The sequence below is a fragment of the Ambystoma mexicanum genome, chromosome 1p (assembly GCF_040938575.1).
Source record: "Ambystoma mexicanum isolate Mex_15411 chromosome 1p, UKY_AmexF1_1, whole genome shotgun sequence".
Classification (NCBI taxonomy): domain Eukaryota; kingdom Metazoa; phylum Chordata; class Amphibia; order Caudata; family Ambystomatidae; genus Ambystoma; species Ambystoma mexicanum.
In genome coordinates this window covers 114,963,516-114,983,792 of record NC_090921.1, presented here as the reverse complement: position 1 = coordinate 114,983,792, position 20,277 = coordinate 114,963,516, and the positions used below count along the sequence as shown (strand labels likewise).

Here is a 20,277-nt window from a genome sequence, read left to right as displayed (position 1 = left end):
GGAGGACTGATTATTTGTTTGCTCCTTGAAAAGGCATGTAAAAAAAACGCATCCCCTATATATTTGGCATCAGTAGATCTGTCGCTTGCCTTTGATAAATTGGATAGGGTGAGACTTTGGACAAAACTAGCCAAAATGGGGCTGCCGTTTCATCTATTGACAGTCCTCATTAATCTCCATGAAGATTCGGCAATTCAGGTGGGATTAAACATGTCTGGCGATCTTTCCGAAATAATCCAAACTAATAATGGTCTTAGACAAGGGAGTTTATTCGCCCCTACTCTCTTCAATCTCTACACTACTGATGCTAATGTCCCCCTTACAACCTTTTATTTGGTTTCTCCAAAGATAGAGGGTACTAAAATATGCTGGAACGCCTATGCTGATGACCTGCTTTTGGTCGATAATACCCCTGTGGGTTTACAGCGAAAACTTATGGCACTATCAATATACGCGCAAGAAAATGCATTGGTGATAAATGAAAAGAAGTCTGTTATTTCTTTAACCACCAGGAAGAGAATTGCAAAATACAAATGGCGAATAAATACATTTCGAAGGGATTGTGTCCTCCAACGTATTCCTTATATTTGATAATACGTTTCCAGCTTGCTGGCCTCGGAAATTTTTTCTGTAGAGGGCGCTGCGCGTCGACGTCCGCCGAGTCGATGTCCTTCGACGGCCACCGTATCGGCGCTGACGTCACGATGCCCATAAATAGTCACGCATTGCGTCCGTTGCTCAGTTCTGTTTTTCCGCGCTTTGTGGGGCCTCGGAACGTTGTTGCTCAGTTCAGTCAGGAAAACTAACTATTTCTACTCGAATATTCCTTATCGTTCTCGATGGCTTCTTCATCAGAACCGACGCCGCTATCCGGCTTCAAGAAATGTCGAGACTGCGGTAAAAAAAATGTCAAAAACGGATCCACACAGGATCTGCTTATGGTGCTTGGGATCCGAGCACCATTGTTCGGAGTGTGAGGACTGCATGTCCATGACGGAGAAAGCCTTGAAGGAACGCAAGGGGAAGCTCGAGAGAGGTAAGTCAGCCAAAACCTCCTTGAAGTTTCGTCGGCTGAGTCGAGGCATTCGTCTCCTTGCCGTCGAAAACATTCCCATTCTAGATCTCGAAGTAGCTCCCACCATTCGTCGAGATCAAGACACTCAAAAAAGAGTCGAAGGTCCCATTACTCGTCGTCTTCTGTGTCCCCAGAAAGGGGCTCCTGTCCCACTAAACACAGTTCTCAAGCTGAGTGGGAGGAATTCAGAAAGAAAATGTTAAGCGTCTTCGAGAACGCGGCCTCGACCCCCCTCGAAGACAGCGGAGGGCGATACCCCGGGTGAAAAACCCAAAAAATCAAAACGCCGCGAGTCGCAGCACCCGGCGAAACATTCCACCCGAGAGGGCCATGAGCCATCGGGTGAGAGGGCCATGAGCCATCGGGTAAGAAGGCGCCATCTTGGACGCCGTCGTCGAAGATTCCTTCGATGCACGGATCGGCGCCATCAACGCCGTTGTCGAAGGGTTCCTCGACGCATCGGTCGATCGACTCGACGTCGACGCTGATGAGAGGACCAAGGCCACTCCACAGCCAACGGTGATTTCAGGGGCCTCCGGCACAACGCCAAGACCGTCGTCGATGCCCTCGAGTAGGATCCTGATCCTCTCGAGTTCTTCGAGACCCCTTCCAGTTTTCGACGCCTTCGAAGCCTGTTACATCGGCATCGACAACATCGACGTTTTCTCGTCCAATAACGAGTTTGGCTCCTTCTGCCTTAGAGCTGGGTTTTACTCCATTTCAGAGGTCAGAGTACCCTGGACTTTCTTCAATTCATGAAGAGGGGGAAGATTATGACCAGGAAACATTCGGGTTACAGAGGACCACACTGCCTATTGCAGAGGATTTCACCTCTGAGGAAAGAAGGCTGAAGGACCTACAGGAGTCACTACATGAGGCAAGTGGGCTGGACACTTCCCCAGAAGTGGAATTTGTTAAGCCGGACCCAGGGGAACATGCCGAAACACCCTATAGAACCCTGATGGCAAGAATTATTGAATTTATGGGTTGGTCTGCGCCTTCACCTGTTTTTCAACAGGATGACCTAACAGATATATTAGACAAAGGCCCACAGGAGGACCCGGTGGCCCCCTTCCATGCAGCCTTACAAAGGAAAATTGCATCTAATTGGGAAACTCCCGAAGTTATCCCTGCAGTCAATAAAAGATTGTCAACCAAGTATAGGGTAGCGGCTGCTGACCTTGAATACTTATCAAACAACCCGACTCCAGAGAGCCTGGTGGTTCAAGCGGCAACTTCATCTAGCAGTAGGACCGCTTACCCTACTGTCCCACAGGATAGAGCTGACAAGAGGTACGACTCTATGGCGAAGAAAATTTCTCTGCCTGTAGTATGGCGTTGAAGTCCATCAACGCCACCTGTATGCTCACCAGGTTCAGTCACACACTGGGAGTGTGCTTCATCAGCGGCTGAATGCATACCCGAAGGAGAGGAAAAGGAAGTCTTCCTTAACATTATTAAAGATGGCAAGGATGCCATGTGTGAGTCAGTTCAAACTGGCATCGATTCCGCTGACAGTATCAGCAGGGCCATGGCGGCAAGTACAACAATCCGCAGGCATGCGTGGTTGCGAAAGTCGGGCTTTGCTCCAGATGTACAGGCCAGACTTTTGAATATGCCCTTTGACGGCTCTTCATTATTCGGGAAAAAGGCTGATGACAGTCTGGAAAAGTTACAGACTTCTAAAGCAGCAGCAAAATCTTTAGGGGCTGCTATCCGCCAACCTTCTTTTCGCCCCTCAGGAACCTCTGGAAGAGGAAAGTCCTTTCGCTATTATTCCGCATTCGGGAAAGGCAGAGGACAGCCGGCTCAAAGAGGCCAAAGGAGATCCACCCGAGGTGGAGGGGTCAAAAGTACTAAGGCCGCAGCAGCAGGTGCCTCTTTACACTCGGCATCTGCATCAGCCGCCCCCAAACCACTCTGAGGCCTTTCCACACAATACACCTGTAGGGGGCAGGTTAACTCACCATCTGACAGAATGGCAGGCTATAACGTCAGATGCTTGGGCATTGGAAACTGTTGCCCAAGGTTACTGCCTACCCTTTCTACACATTCCTCAGTCATCCACCGGGGAACAGTTCTCTAAAAGTTCCAGATCCGCTCCTCTTGCAGGAAATTATAGACCTGCTAGAGAAAGGTGCCATAGAACCGGTACCTGTAGCGGACAAGAACAAGGGCTGGTACTCCCCCTACTTTCTCATACCAAAGAAGGACGGAGGACTGAGGCCCATCCTGGACTTATGAGAATTGAACAAGTTCCTCAGGAAGGACAACTTCAAGATGGTAACTCTCTCTCAGATCCTTCAGGCCCTCCAGCTCCAGGACTGGCTGGTATCTCTGGACCTTCAGGATGCTTATTTCCATGTGCCAATCCATCTCAAACACAGGAAATACCCGAGGTTGGCAATTGGCGACTCATTATCAATTTCGAGTTCTGCCATTTGGGCTGATCTCCGCCCCGAAGGTCTTCACCAAGCTGATGTCGGTAGTGGCGGCTAGTCTAAGGAGGGAAGGGATCCAAGTCTACCCCTACCTGGACGACTGGCTGATCAGGGCTGTATCTTCGGAACAGGCCCAGGCCCAGCTAGATTATGTCTGCCACTTCCTTCACAGACTGGGCTTCTCCCTCAATTTAAAGAAGTCACAGATGATACCATCACAGAGACTCCAGTTCATTGGAGCGGTCCTGGACACTTCCCTGGGAAAAGCCTCGCCAGCAGAGGTGAGGGCTCAAGATATTCTACAGATGGTCACCAAGTTTCAAAATGCCCAACGTCTCCCAGCCTTCGACTTTTTGAGGTTGCTAGGCCTCATGGCATCCTGCATCTTCCTTGTGCCAGAGGCTCGCCTGAGAATGAGATCTCTTAAGTGGGCACTGAAGTCAGTGGTTGCAATTCTCAGGGAGAATGACAGATCTCCTCCGGATTACGGACAAGGTAGCCCGCGACCTTCAATGGTGGGCCTATCCAGAGAACATCTTGAAAGGAGAACTGTTTTGGCAACCGTGGCCGGAGATAACAGTAGTCACAGACGCCTCACTCACAGGGTGGGGAGCCCATGCCAACGATTTGACCATCAGCGGTCGTTGGTCTCCATCAGAGTCCAGACTACACATCAACTTATTAGAGCTGAGAGCAATCAGACTAGCACTGAAAGCTTTCCTGCCATCAGCACAGGGGAGAAATGCCCTGATAATGACGGACCACACGGTGGCCATGCTCTACCTCAACAAAAGAGGAGGCGTAGGATCACTGCCACTGTGCAGAGAGGCGATGCAGCTCTGGTATTGGGAAATCCAAGAAGGAATCTCTCTATCGGCTGTCCACCTAGCCGAAGAGAAGAACTTGACAGCGGACGCTCTGAGCAGGCAGAGCACAGTCTCCCACGAGTGGGAGCTAGCTCAGGAAGTCCTTCAAGAGATCTTCACCCTTTGGGGAACCCCTCAGGTGGATCTGTTAGCCACAAGCAACAACAAGAAGAGCGATCTGTTCTGTTCAAGGGAATTTCCCTCGAGAGGAGCTCTAGGAGATGCGTTCGTAGTGGACTGCGAGTTTCCACTCCTTTACGCGTTCCCTCCAGTCCCTGTTATTCCTCAAATGATCAGGAGGTTGAGAAGATTCCGGAAAACCATGATCCTAATTTCCCCAGATTGGGCCAGGAGAACGTGGTACCCGGACCTTCTAGATATGTCCATCTGTCTTCCAATCCGTCTTCCACTCAAAGACAATCTTCTCTCGTAGAAGGGAGGTCAGGTTCTCCATCCAGACACCAGAACCCTCAACCTTCACGCTTGGCTTCTGAAAGGTTGAGGTACAAGGAGTGGGATCTCCCTGATGACGTCATGGAGGTGTTGCTTTCGGCCAGAAGACCGGCAACAAAGTCTTTATACCGCTGCCGTTGGAACACATTTTGCAGCTGGTGTAGGGAAGAGAATATCGACCCTTTTTCATGTGGTACACCAACGGTGTTATCGTTTCTACTTGGCAAACTCAGGCCTTCAAGTGGGCACTGTAAAAGGCTATCTCGCAGCGCTTTCTATCTTCAAGCGCACTGCGGAGGAACCATCGTATTTCAAACTTCCTCTAGTGGTACAATTTCTCAAGGGACTAACTAATGTTTACCCTCCAGAACCATTCCAGGTTCCCTTATGGGACTTAAATTTAGTCTTAAACTTCTTAATGGACACTCTATTCGAACCACTTCCCTCTTGCGCGCTGAGATTTCTCACGCTTAAAACTGTCCTATTGGTAGCACTAACATCTGCTAGGAGGGTGAGCGAGCTACAAGCTCTCTCCTGTAAACCCCCACATACAATCTTCCACAAGGACAAAGTTGTCCTACAGGTGAAGCCTAATTTCCTCCCAAAGGTGATTTCTGAATTTCATATTACTCAGAAAACTACCTTGCCTTCGTTTTACCCTCCTCCCCATCCGGGGAAAGAGGAGGAAAGGCTACATAGGCTGGACCCTAGGCGAGCTCTCAGCTTTTACATCAGCAGAATGGCTAGGATCAGGCAAGCAGACAACTGTTTGTAGGATACTCAGGTCACAAGTTGGGACTACCCATAACAAAACAAACCATCTCCAGGTGGATTATTTTGGACATCCTGGAATGTTATAGACTAGCAGGGAAAGAGCCACCCCAAAATCTCAGGGCTCAACCAACCAGGGGTATCGCAGCCTCTTCGGCTCTCCAAAGAGGGGTACCGGTCCGGGACATATGTTGCGGCTGCCTATTGGTCGTCCGCACATACATTCACAAAATTTTACAATCTGGATTCCTCCACTGCTCAAGAGACCAGATTTGGCAAGGCTGTATTACATTCGGTCCATCCCTAAAGGGATGCATAACACTCACTCCTGCCTCCAATTAGATGCCACTGCTATGGGAGTCTATCAAAGGTAAGGAATACGTCGGAGGACACAATCCCTTCGAAGAACAAGTTACTTTTTACCTGGTAACGTTCTTTCGACGGGATGTTCCTCCGACGTATTCCTTATCGCCCCTCCCAACCATCCCCGCAGTGATAACTTCCCTTGTGGTTGCAGCTTACGCTCCTTCAAGGTCAATAACCAATTCAGGCATGACTTTTCTTATGCTACAAAACGGAACTGAGCAACGGACGCAGCGCGTGACTATTTATGGGCATGGTGACGTCGGCGCCGATACGGTGGCCGTTTAAGGACATCGACGCGCAGCGCCCTCTACAGAAAAAATTTCCGAGGCCAGCAAGCTGGAAACGTATTATCAAAGATAAGGAATATGTCGGAGGAACATCCCGTCGAAAGAATGTTACCAGGTAAGAAGTAACTTGTTCGTCTTTTAGTAAAAGTAAGATCACTGTGCTATTTGGGATTCCCTATATTTGGGAGTATTTCGATACATTCTTACTGGAATTTCTATTTGGAGAAAACAGATAAACTCATTATCCAAATGAGGAAGATCTCTGGCAAATACTGTACATTCTCAATCACTCCCCTGATTAGGTTCTATAATTTGAAAGTTGTACCAAAACTAACATACGGCCTGGACATTTTACCGTGTGAAACATCTCGTTTGGTACAAAAAATGGAATCTAAGATCTGGTGGAAAACTATTTTTTACCTGCCCCAGAGTGTTCCTATATCCGCAATTCGCTATGAATTAGGCCTTATCTCACTAAATATGAGAGTGAAATGGAACAAATTGGCCCTATATCGGAACCTAATGGTATAAAACAACTCCCTTTACGCACTACTGGGAGATAGACTGAGAAGGGGAATTAGTGAATCAGCATGGATGCTGAAACTACAGAAAGATTGTGTAGATCTCCTCAATACCATCGATGTTTCACATGAAATGCTATTTGTTAATCCAATAGGCGTGAAAAAACGGCTGCAATGGTCTGACTGGCCCACCACCACCGAAAAGGTGGCTGCCTCCAAGATCTATAAACAACTGGTCGCAGAGGGGAAAAAGCTAGGTATGTTGGAGTCCTATCTGACCAAATTTCTAAAAGAAACGATATCTGTAAAGCAATGGACTAATATATACTGTGTATTATCTGTGATGATTTTTATATTTGGGATAATGCTGCAATTGTTTCTTTTTTTAATACTGTGAAAATGTTACTTTAAATTTTGTAAAGGTTTAATCTGTATAAACCGGATACAAGTAAAAAAAAAAAAAAAAGATTCTGCCTGCCTAACCAAAATATTGCCTGTGATTTTTGCCTCCAACTCCCTCTGGGTAACTCAGGTGCTAAGTGTGTTTTTGCCCCGGTAGCATTTAATGTCACGGATACGCGTTTGTTTAGTAGACCGAACTGTCAAAAAGTGATGGCAATTGTATCCGCAGTAATGTGTTTTTGTGCCCAACACCGGTTCATTCCACCACAGGGTACTTACCTTCAGCCTTACTGTACAAAGTGAATTGGTTAGTTATAGTATATTTAACGTGTGGTTTTTATTGAAGTTTAATAGAAGTGTTGTGTTTATAACGAATAGTTTAAAATAAATGTACTTCTATTTTTCTACCTGAAACCTTGAGTCAGTGTTTCCTTGAGTCACAGCAATTGTGGTCCCTTTGTGTAATCTCTGCTACTGCTCATATACTCTTGAGATAAGCCTGGCTGCTCCGCCACTGCTACCACTATGACATAGTAGTACAGGCTTGTATAAAAGGTAAAACTTGTATCACCACCTGTAGTCTTAATTGTGTGTAGTGGTCCCTAAGGGCACTGCACAGGATTCTGCCTAACATGGACTGCCTCCGTAGACCTTGCCCTGCAAACCAAGTCGTCTAGGTATGGATAGACGTGGAGACCAGGGGCCCCGAGTAGGGCTGCCACCGCGTTCAGTCTTGTAAAGACGCTGTGAGAGCTGAATTGAGGCCAAAGGGTAGAACCTTGTATTCGAAATGAAAGCCCACGATACTGAACCTCAGAAAGGGCCGATGGCGCTGCCATATAGAGACGTGTAGGTACGCATCCTTCAGATCCAGGGAGAACATCCATTCGTGCACAATGTCTCCGCTATAAGCGCTTGGGTAACCATCTTGAACTTTTTAAAAGGAAGGGAAAGGTTAAAAGGTGGAAAGTTCCAACCAAACTCTCAAGCCCACCTGGTTCTTCTTGTGTATGGTGAAAATCCATGAATAGAAGCCCAGACCCCGCTGGGAGGCTGGGACTTTCTCCATTGCCTGACTCTCTACGAGCAAGTGAATTTCCGGCAACAAAGTGGCTGTTCCAATATGTGGGAGCGGAGGTGAGAGAAGGAGGGATAGGTAGGCGGAAGCCCATGGACACTATGGAGAGGATCCAGGGGTCCGCAAATCTTGCATGCCAGGGTTGGGAGTGAAGGTCAAGCCTGCCCCCACTGGAGACTCGTGGATCTGGATAGCTGTGTTATGCCTTTTTGCCCTCTAAGGCTGAGGCAGCCACTGCTATAACTATGCCAACAGCCTATACCTCAGAATGCCGAATTATCTGTTGAAGAAACTGCAACATATACAGACCGCAGTGGCCAGACTTCTCCTCAAACTCTCACGAAGGGCCCACATCACTCCTGCGCTAAAGATGCTACTCTGGCTGCAAGTCAAATAATGTATACATTCAAAACAATGTGCATAACAGCAATCCATGGCCAAGGAGCTGAATTCTTACAAAAGAAAACCATTTACCAGCTGACCAGAACACTAAAATTCAGCAACATCTGCCTGGAACCTAAACCATACACAAGGAAAACACTGGACTCCCAACAACCGTACTGGATCAGCATTCTCCTGCCTATTGGCAAAAATATGGAACTCCCTCCCGAAATACGAAATATGAACTAAAATTTAGAAAACTCCTAAAAACCTGCCTTTTCTCCTGGGGAGGGGGGGGAGAGAACAGGACCACCCTCATGTGTAACATCAGGAGAGTCCATAATGGTGATGTTAGGGTAAGCCTGATGATAGGTAAGATTATATGGAGTACCCTTTGGGTGCACTACAACAACCCTGACCTCCTGGCAATAAGAACCCAACCTTTGTAATAAGTTGGTACTACACAGGTTGGTAGCGTGTTGAGCAGCCAGGCTCATCTCAAGAGGGGTCAATGTGAGCTGTGGAGGAGTTGCAGAGATTCACAGTGACAAGTATGGAACAAGTTACTTACCTGTAACTGTTGTTCTCCAGCATGGTTCTGGCATGGATTCACATGCCCATGAATATTCCCCGTCAGGCTGGGAATCCTCGGTAAAGAAAAAAAAATCAGTTTACGTTTCACTTCTGAACTGTCTTTCTCTAACAACCAATCCCTGGTGTCTGGGTCATACTGCCCCCAGCCAATGACAGCCCTCTACCTAATCCCCTCCTCTGGCAGCCATCTTCAGATTTAGTAGTACGTAAAGTGGCAGTAGGACCAAGAGAAGAACCGCAGAGGGGTAGGCGGGAGGGTTCGCATGCGATTCCATGCCAGATCCATACTGGAGAACAACAGTTACAGGTAAGTTACTTGTTCCTTCTCCAGCATGGGGTCTGGCATGGATTCACATGCTCATGAATAAAGAATACATAGCAGTACACACATGCACAACTACGGGAGGTGGCAAGGCTCAACATTAAGCATCTCTTAACTCCTCACCATGCTCACCTTCAAGCTAACAGGTTGTGTAGCACTGCTTGGCCGACTCCGGACTCCTCCCTGGAATCCCTGTCGATGCAGTAGAACTTCGTGAAGGTGTGCGTCGACCTCAACGTAGCAGCCTTGCAGATGTCCAGCAGGGGCAAACCGGACAGGAACGCTGTAGTTGCAGCGATCGCTCTGGTCGAACGGGCTCTGGAACGGCCAGGTAACTGTCGGTTTGCCAACTGGTGACAATGGGTGATGCAATGGGTGATGCAGCCGGAGAGCCAATTGGAAATGTAAGCCTTGGAGAGGGCCTTCCCTTGGTTCACAGGGCCAAAATTCTCAAAAAAACAGTTGTGACGTCTTCCGAAAACTCTTTGTGCGGTCCACGTAGAACTTCAGTGCTCTAGCCACATCCTGCGAATGGAAAGTCCTCTCAGTCGGCGACGAAGGCGTCGGGAAGAAAACAGGTAATACCAAGGGCTCATTGAGATGAAAGTCCGACGGCACCTTAGACATGAAGGGGGGTGCTTCCGTGGAATGTCAAATAAGGTGGCTTACAAGAGAGGGCCTGGATCTCTCCCACTCGTCGTGCAGAGGTGATGGCCACAAAAAATGACGTTTTACACAACAAGAATTTCAGCAGTGTCGAATGCATAGGCTCGAACGGGGGACTCATGAGCACCACAATGAGCTCCCACGCCGGGGCCGGAGCCTTCACCGGCGGGAACGAACGGAAAGTCCTTTGATGAACTCCTTGACCAGGCGGTGCGACCACAACTACGACCGTCCTGGAGTTTTGGTGTAGCGGGTGATAGCAGCTAGATAAACCTTGATGGAAGCCTGTGCCAGCCCTGCCTTGGCCAGAAACAGCAAATACGGCAGCACCTGTGGAGCTGTAATCCGTAGAGGGTCAATCCTCTGTACACGGCACCAGACTGCGAACCTCTTCCACTTGTGCCTGTAGCATTTCAGTGTAGACAAAGCCCGGGCAAGCACCTCCTTGCAGTCCACCGGGATATCTTATCTTCCAAACTCTAGCGCTGCAGGAGCCAGGCCTGCAAGTTCAGCGACCCTGCGTCGTGAGGCAGAATCACGCCTCCTTCTCTGGTGAGAACATCTGCGACCACCGGAAGTTTGACGGGAGGGGACGCTGACAAGTCCAGAAGGTCCGGGTACCATATCTCTCTCGGACATGCCGGTGCGATGAGGATCATCCTACACTGGGACCATCTGAGCTGATTGACTAGTCGCAGATGCAACGGCAACCGAGGGAACGCATACAGAAACAGGCCATCCCAGGGGAATGTGAATGCGTCCCCCCATGCTCCCCGGCTGGCGATCCTCTAGCACTTGGTGTTCGTCGACGTCGCAAACAGATCGATGTGGGGATTGCCCCATTGTCGGAACAGAAGATCCACTTGGACCTGCCAAAGCTCCCACTCGTGGCATGCGCGCAGTTCCCTGCTGAGGGAATCCGCAATGGTGTTCTTCACTCCTGCCAGATGAAACGGGACGAGGAACATCCCCAGGGCAACGGCCCAGTGCCATAGATCCTGCGCCTGTCTGGAGAGTGCCGAGGATCTGGTGCCCTCCTGCTTCCGGATGTAGAACATTGGGGTGGTGTTGTCCGTGAAGACCCGTATCACTTTGCCCTTGAGGGACAGAAGGAAAGACTTGAGGGCCCAAAAGACTGCCCGTAGCTCCAGTACGTTGATATGCAAAGACTTCTCCTCCGGTAGCCAGAGGCCTCTTGCATGGAGACATCCGTGTGTGCGCCCCATCCCTCCATGGAGGCGTCAGTCGTGACCGTCTCTTGATGATGTGGGGTCTGGAAGTCTGCGCCCACCGACAGATGCGTGTGGACTCCCAACAACCCTATCGCTCGACGGAAATTCTCGCCGAGAGAGATCTGTCCTCGAAGCTTCCTGAATCCAATGGGCATCAAGGAACTCTTGCAATGGCCGCATACGCAGCCTGCACAGCCGGATGAGGTATATGCATGATGACATGCCAAGAAGGGACTTGATGGACCTCAACCATGCGATCTTCAGAGTCAACAGCCGTTGTACCTTGCCCAGGATGGCCGATATCCTCTCCGACAGACGCCAGGCATGCCACTGTCGAGTCGAGACCGCAGAAACTGTGATGGCACCAAGCAAGATTTCACATATTTCACAGAGAACTGCAGCTCTGTCAGCAGCTGGACGGTTTCAGTCATGTGTGCAATGGCGATTTCCCTCGATTTCTCTCGGATGTGCCAGTCGTAGGGGTAAACGTGGAACACTTGGAGACGCAGCTGTGCCGCCACTGGTGCCAGGTACTTGGTGAAAACCATTGGCACCGAATTCAATCCGAAGGGCAGGGCCTTGAACTAGTAATGTTGCCCTTGAACCACGAAGCGCAGAAACTTGCGGTGACCCTTGTGAATGGGGATGTGAAATTAGGCATTCTCCAAGCCCAGCGACGATAGGAAATCCCTTTCTTCCAGCTGTCCTAGCACATGCTGAAGGGTGACCATGCGAAACTTCTGGGATCTGATGTACTTCAGACGGCAGGGGTCCAGGGCGGGCCAACAATCGCCAGTAGTCTTCTTGACGAGGAAGTACCAAGAGTACACTCCGGAGCCTCTTTGGAACAAGCTCCATCGCATCCTTCAGCATGGCCCGCACCTCCAGCAAAAGCTGAGGAATGTGGTTTTCCTGCCTGGCCACGGGTGATATGCGAGGACATTTTCGTTGGAATTCCAGGGTGTGTCCATGGGCCAGAGCGTCCAGCACCCAACGGTCGGTGGAGATGGTCTTCCACACGCTGACGAAGTTCGCCAACCAGGGTGCGCGGGGGAGGGTCTGACATCACGGCCGGTTCAATCTTGCTTCGTCACGGAGGCGCCGGCTTGGCGATGGCATCGTCCTCCTCTGGACTTGCTGCGGCCCCTGTATGCCTCCTGTGCTGAAGAGCAGGACGGTGGACAGTAGGACAATGAGCCTTCGCCGAAACCCTTGAAGGAACCTTTACCTCTGAAAGGACGGGCGTCGCTCCTGAAGCGTGCCCAAGGCACGAGCCGCCTCGGTAACAGCCTTGATGGTCTGAAGGGACTCTCCCACGGTTTTTCCGAACAAGTTATCCCTGTCAAAGGGCATGTCCAATACCCTGGAGTGCACCTAATGGCGAAAGTTTGTGTCCTTAAACCATCCTCGCCGATGAAGGCAAACACTGTTGCCCATTTGGCGGAATCCTGTATCTGCAATGTCCGTGGTCACTGTAATGGCATCGGGCCACCTCGCCCTCCTGCAGGATCTACAATGCTTCCGCTCTCGTCATCGGCAAGAAGTCCAGGAGGGGAGCGATCTTAAACCAGAGCTCCCTGGTCGTCGCAGCCGATGTGATGACTCGCCGTCCCATGGAGTCCAACTTCTTCCCCTCGCTGTCTGAAGGGTAGGGGGGTAGGGTGGTGGGAGGGGTCATTGACGCAGCAGAGCCAGAAGATTCCTTCCTCACCGCCGAGACTACCGAATCCGGGGGAAGGCTGGGACCTTAAACACTTGGGACGTCAGCCTGTACTTTTTCTACCGGTCTCTCTTCGCCAGGGCCAAGGACAGGTTCTTCATAAGGGACAGCCCCTCGTCCCAAATGTTGTCCAACAGAGATCAACAGCACGGTCTTCCTCTTTGCCTCAGGGCGTTGGTACAGAAACCCCTCTTTTCCTCGGGGGTCAGCTGAAACAGGTCCGAGGCCCTAGAGATCATGGCATGGAATGAGCGGTGAGGCTCTGGGCGGCGGAGAAGGGAGGTCGCCTAACCTGCCGTCGTCCGTTGTTGCGATGTCCGTAACCTCCCTCGGTGGGGGCGACGGGTGAAAAGGCAGTGGAGGGTGCCCCTTCTTGGTAGGAGACGCACCGGATGGCCCTTCTGTCGGTGGAAGGGGCATCCTCGTCCGAATCTCCAAACATAAGGTGTGGAGTGCCTGGAGAATGCCCACCGAAATGTCTGCTGGGGGTTGCGGTGGTTGCTGAGGTGGAGGAAGTGGGAGCAATGGAGGCAGCGGTGTAGGGTTCTCCAACTCCTCCACGGCCTGCTCCTCCTCATCGGTCTCGTCGCCATTCTTGACGTCTCCCTTGTCTGGGTCCTTCCCGTAGGCCTTGGCCTCGACAAATTTCTTCTCCAAAATGGTTTGTAGAGAAGAAATCTCGTCTTCAGAGAAGATTTCTGTGCCCAGCAGGACTACCGTGCCCCCCCCCCCCCCCCGAGCCCCCCATCTTCTCGACTAGGGGAGACTGTTTCGGGGAGATGATGGGCATCGCTTCTCCGGCATCTTCTCCATGGGCTGAAACAACGATTCCCTCCTGGCAGGCAGGGAAACTCTCGCCTTGGGGACTGTACCATGCGAACCTGCGTCCGCAGCCTTTGCTAGGGACGCCACCACGCCTTCAATGGAAGACTTTGCCGGGTGAATCTGGGCCCGTACTACCTTGGTTGAGCTAGGGGCCTTCACCTTGTGGGGGGTGGGGGCTGAGGGGGTGAGGGTTGGGGTCGAAGGTGCCGGAGACGCTGTGCTCGGCCTGGCCGCTGGGGAGCCAGTCGCAACGGCGCACCCGATGCCTGCGGACTCGCAGTGCTTGGCCTTATGTTGGGACCGCGTCGCTGGAGCACCCTCAAACATCTTAGAAGACCGCTCAGATTTCTTGTGGCTGGCAGGAGGCATGCTGCCGGGACTCACCCGTAGCAGGGGCCTTGGCCTGAAGCCACTCAGTGAGACGCCTGCGCCGATCCTTCATGGTGCAGGGGACCATCTCCTGGCAAAATGCAGTCATCTTCCATGTGCATTTGGTCGGAATGCAGGAGGTAGAGGCATATAGAATGCCCCTCGTCAAAGTAGATGTTCTGTAGGCCGCATCCTAGACAAATCCTGAACAGAGGCGTCAAGTCTTCCTTCTCTGCCATCTCCACGCGGGGTAGGCCTTGAAGCTTCTGGAATCCTCCAAGAAGAAACTCAATGAAAAATCGCCCTCGAGGGGTGCTGAAGAATCTGAAAACGGGTCCCTGTTAATCGGAAGATGGATTGAAGGAGCTCGAGGCTCGATTGGCCGGAAAAATAGAGTAGAACTCTTACTAAAATCACAAAACGCAGTAAAAGCTCTAGAGCTATAGCACGAGGACACCAAACACTTGAACATACGGTAAAAATCTGTAGATGGCTTCCAGAGGCGGGGCTAAGGTAGAGGGCAATCATTGGCTGGGGGACAGCATGACCCAGAGGCCAGTGAATGGTTCTTAGGAGAAAGACAGCTCAGAAGTGAAACAAACTGATAGCATTCCCAGCCTGACGACGGGGAATATTCATGAGCATGTAAATCCATGCCAGACCCCATGCTGGAGAATCAAATTAACTCTTACACACAAGGTTTCTTGATGAAACAATTATTAATGTATTTAACAATCAGAGTAAGCCTTATTCCGAAAGGAGCAATATAAACGAAGCCACAAATACACTTAAAAAAAATACACACTTAGTTTTCTAAATCAGCAAATACCCATTTGGGATGGCCCACAACACTGCCTACACTCTCGGGTGACTTCAATAGTTAGGGTGCTGGGGTCATCAATAGATCACTGTTGTATTTAGAATATTCGAGAGGGGGTGTCAAGGAAAACAGTGCAGAATAGACAAGTATTCAAACAAGTATTCTTAAGCATGCAAGTACTTCCAAAATAACCCCCCAATGCAGAGCCAGTTAACACTTCCCTGGAAGGAAGGCCAAACACATAAGCAGAAGAAAGAAGAGTCATTCAGAGAGCCAGGAAAGTCAAGGGGAGCTGAAGCACTTCTTGCGGGTAAGTATAAAGTCTTGCACAATGTTTAAAAAGTCTTTGTAGGATAGAAGAAATCAAAGTGAGCCACAAGCTGATTAGGCTTGTGAGGTAAAGAAGCTGATAGCAACTCTACAGATGCAACCAAGACAAGTCTCCAACGAGGACAAGTGAGGTTACACAAGAAGAGGTAAGTTCTTAGACTGTGCAGTACCTTTAGGTTGAAGAAAAGTGCAGCAGATGGCTTCTGTGCCTGGGTCTCAGTCGTGGGGACAAGAGGGAGGACTTCTGGGGACACCTGCACTGCAATGGGACGGTCACAGACCGCAACCAGCAAGCTTCAAACAAGTGGCACTTCTTCGTTTCAGCTCCTCGCATCTACCGCAAATCGCAACACTGCGGTTCCTGGCTGTCGAGATGGGCTTTCCTTGCATCTGGGGTCCAACACTCTTTAGAGGTGGTTCAGGCTTGGTCAGTCCTGCTTCCTGGGAGTCCGGAGGATCTTCCTAGAGCTCTTGGCCAGCTTAAAAGCAACAGCCATGATCTGGTGTTCCTCTCCCTGGTTATTCGGTTCCAGCAGCAACTGCATGGAAATTCAACAAGCTCCAAGAGGATGCCCAGGTGCCTTACTTTGGAGTGGATTGGTCCCACCAACTTAAAGGGAGAAGTTGTCCTTGCATCTGTCTATACGAATTTGGAGTTTCAGCACAGCAGCAGGGCTTCACCTGGCAAACCAACGGTCCACGAGTTGCAGCTGGCATCCAAGTTCTTCAGATTTCTTCGTCCAGTGGTCGACTCTGCCTTCCAAGCCAAAAAGCCTGGCCTTTTATGCACGTTTCTCACATTCATTCCAGCCTAGCTGTCAGTCACCCAGCAGGGTGGCTGTCCTTGTCGGACATCCAGCCGACCAATCACCTAAGAGTACATTCCGGTCTCCTAGGAGACTAAGCACAGGGAGTTCCGGGCAGACATCACTCGTGAATCCTGACAAAGACAAAAACAAACAAAGGGACCAAACCTGGTTCGGCGCGCAGAATAAATATCAAGAAGGACCTTTCCACAAAGAAATGGTGAAAAGACGGCCGGGGGCCATTTTGACAAAAATGGCACCCTTGGGTGCTTTAATGCAGCTGCAAACGCAGACCATGGTAAATGCGCACCATGGTACTTAAAAGTAAACCACTGCCACCAGCCATTCATCGAGGAAAGGGTAACATAAAAATGTTACATGAGAAGCTAGACAAAGGGGATACTAAGTAACCTCTCCAGCACCCTATTGTAAGATTGAGTGTGCTGGGTCTAGAAAGTTACAAATGTAAGTAAAGTCAATTTCACTTTACTGCTCTTGGAAACAGTAGTTTATCCAAGAGAAGGTATTTAAACCTTTGGGAAATCTGAACGACTTCCTTGTACCACTGCACTGAAGGTTCTGTGTGACGATGTAAAAGATAATGCCTATGCAGTTTGTCAGACTCCACAACGAAAAGAGAAACATAGTTCAAAATCACATTAAAATACATGAGTGGGGAAAAAGGATCTCACTCTCTCCAGGTTAAAAATTCAAGTCCTCAAAATCCAGCAAAGTTGCTGGGGGTCTCTAAAGTAGAGAGGAATTAGCACATTTCTGAGAATTCTCCCCCAACACCTGATCCTAGTCATCAGATTCCTCTGGATCATTATACCACACATTTAGATCCTTCATTCCCTGACCTTGATAAGAGTCATGAAAGGCTTAAGCATCAAGAAGACGTTGCTCAGTTATGTCCACAATCTTGTGTGGGGAAGACGTCAGACGCCTTGTGGATGTAGCTAAAGGCTGTTCCATTTGTAAGTCCAAGGTACTTTTCTATGAGTTACAGATGAGAAGACCTTGTTCTTTGTTCATAGTGTCTTCAACACTTTCTCTAGACCAGGTTCCTGTCTTGGGTGTTTCAGGTCAAAGGAACACAATAGCTTCAGGGTCCACCCTAGGACCTTTCTTCTGGAGAGACGGAGATATGGGGAAGTAGCTCCAGTGTAGTCTGGCACCTCTTGTGGGACAGTAGGTTTGTGCGGGATGAGTTGAGAATTTTTATGCATTGTTTCCTTGCTAGAATGAGTTTTATGCGATTTTGACATGTTTAATCGTTTATGAAACAGCGTTTGTGAAACATCTGTCGATGGACTGCGATGGACGTCCACTTGCGCCCGTTTAGTGTTTTCACCTAGCGCTAGACGCAGGTGCGGAAGCACAGCAGGCTTATGGTTGGTAGACCGCAAGGTGCCTTCAAGCAGGTGTGCAGCCTTCTTTGAACTCTGTTGAAGAACGGCTTGGGGGTGTGTGCGCTTTAAGGGTATGCAAGTGTTTGTCCCCAGTGGTCTTCCCCATAGCAGCACGCTGCAACTGCATTTCGGGGCTGGGTACTGTCAAGGGGGAGCCTGAAGTTTCCCTCAAAATGTCTTAGGCTCCTGAAACAGAGCTGTCGCTGCCTTAGCATTCCACATACAAGTCAAAAGGCGCTGGTAGAGGTTACGAACTGCATCATGGCATGGGCAACCCACCGTTTGTTGTGTCATTTTTTAAGAGATTTGGGGCTAAACATCTTGAACGATGCAATGCTCCCCTGGGTGGTCTCGGGAAAGGCAGTGGTTACACACTCGAGGGGTGTTTTTCCACGTGTACTTTCTTTTGTAAGATGCATAGAATGTAAAAGTAGTTTACCCCATTGTTAAATTTTGGTGAAAAGGCAGCTAGACAAGAGCAGTGTATAGAGGAAGTGGAAGTAAGCACTCTAAAAAAGATAACCAGTCCACCCCACTCTGCCTGCTGCAAGACCGAAGCCTGGTGTAGGCCAAAATCCTGTCGCTGAATCAGAGGACCCGTCAGATTCGGCAGTCGTAGGGTCTTCAGGATGCTTGTCGAAATGTGCATCGAACTGCGACCATCAAAAGAAGTTTAAGTTTGAAAAGTAGCAGCGCTACAGACTCCGTCTAACACGTCCGACCACGATGGCGGAAAACAAACTATTTGAGGGACCTAGATGCGGGAGGGATCATGGGTACAGTGGACCTCACATGAGGGATCAGCGGTGTTGCTAGGCCTGCAAAAAATCCTGGGCTACGTTAATGTTGGGACTCAGGGCTGGCCAGTCTTTTGGTTGTAGGCCCTGACCTATCCGGGGCTACAATCAAAAGACCCGGGTCTATAGCCTCCTCGCCCCCCCACCCATCAATGCCTCTGCGTGGGGTATTACAAACACGCCCAGTCAACGTCTCTTTTTTCAAAATTCGAAAACATGCGCCCCTACCACTAGATGTCTGCCTATGCAAAGCCTGAGATTCCAAGTAGATCGACAAGCCTCCGAAATAAATAGATTGACCTCCAAAAATCCACCCCCAGGGATGACTTTGGGAATCCACCTTAACAACCAAGAAAGAAAGCACTTTACCTGTGAGGGGGCTTTCCATACATCCCAATTCCGGACCAAAGAAGGCAAGAAGAAGGCTAAAGTACAAAATGGTTAAAGGACATGCAGAAATCTTGTGGCAGTCATGTTAGAGTATTTTACTCTTTAAGGAATTAAGCAGTAAAATACAACAGTGCACAAGTAAAGTCAAAAACACGGTAGAAAAGTAGCTGAGGTCACCAACCCATTGTGGACATATTGTAATTCTAACAAATAGGCTTCAAATGGAAATTAAGGATACAAAGTACACTAACTGCACTTCACTTTAAGGTGATGTGTGCAGCCTTAAAAATACAAGAAATCCACCAAGGCATACAGTCTCCTGGTACCGACAGTCTTGGGGCATGATCCGTATCCCCCTTAAGAATGAGCAAGAAGCAAGGGAAGTGAGGATGAGGGCTTGAATTACCTCCAAAACATTAGGCCAGCCAGCCAACAATAGCAAACAGGAAGGGTGCCCCATAAAGGTTTGTGGGAGAAAAGCAGCAAAAAGAAAATATCTTTCCTAACATGAATTTGATTTTTTCTTGTTACCCTACAAAGCAGATTATAAGCTGTGGCTTTTTACCCAATTGTTAGCAAAGTAACCATTTTAACCTTTTCTCCCCTCCCCCACAACTTTATTGGTTCAGACTCCCTTGCTACACTTGCAAACATTAACGTGAAATGTATATGCACCACAGATTAAAAAGGTTATCAGCTGCCATTAGCCCCATTCTTTGATCAGTAAATTGGCTACCATGTTTAGGCCATAATCTAAGACCACAAACGCTGTCCACAAAGCTTGTCAAGGATTGGTCCCACACTTTAATGGGACAAGCTTCAGCAGTATACACCCTCCCCAAGAATGCTTTGATCTGCCCCATGTCGTTTATTTGACCTAACCAATATATCAAATCATTTCAAGTGGTGGTAAATCATTCAGCACACTGCCTAATTCCCATAACTGAGCAACTCAGTTATAAAGGAGCTGAAAGATTCCGTTTGCCAACCGTTTGGCCTCTAACCTATGAATTGTTAGGTTAGCTAATTACTGTAGCCTTTCTTAGCGCCAGGAGTCCGATTGTAGCGGCAATGCACTCTATATAAATATCAATGCATAACATGAGCTAACAGGCAAACTAGAAAATAAAAGTCCTTGAAGTGAAGACCCAGCAAGAGTAGACAAACAAAATAAATCTTGCTAGCTAACAAAGTCCCTAGAATGGGTTTTCAGTACTGCTGACTTCTGCTCACCTGGTTGACGGTCCCTGCTAATGGAGCCATCAGTTCTGCTACCGCGGTTACGGCGCCGGCGACTGCGATTACGCCTCTGGGGCTTGGCATCATTATCCTCTATACACACACAAAGGAATA

General features: G+C 49.2%; 1 protein-coding gene across 4 annotated transcripts in view; it reads right to left on the bottom strand.

Annotated features, from left to right (window-relative positions):
* The window catches only part of FXR2 (FMR1 autosomal homolog 2), a 903,897-nt gene that overhangs the window by 107,180 nt on the left and 776,440 nt on the right, over positions 1-20,277 (bottom strand). For 2 of the 4 annotated variants that reach the window (XM_069644549.1, XM_069644565.1), the window contains exon 15: positions 20,158-20,256. The exons of the other annotated variants lie outside the window; for them this stretch is intronic. In XM_069644549.1, coding sequence (XP_069500650.1) covers positions 20,158-20,256 — 99 coding nt within the window. The remainder of the gene's footprint in view (positions 1-20,157; positions 20,257-20,277) is intronic. 4 annotated transcript variants of the gene reach the window in all.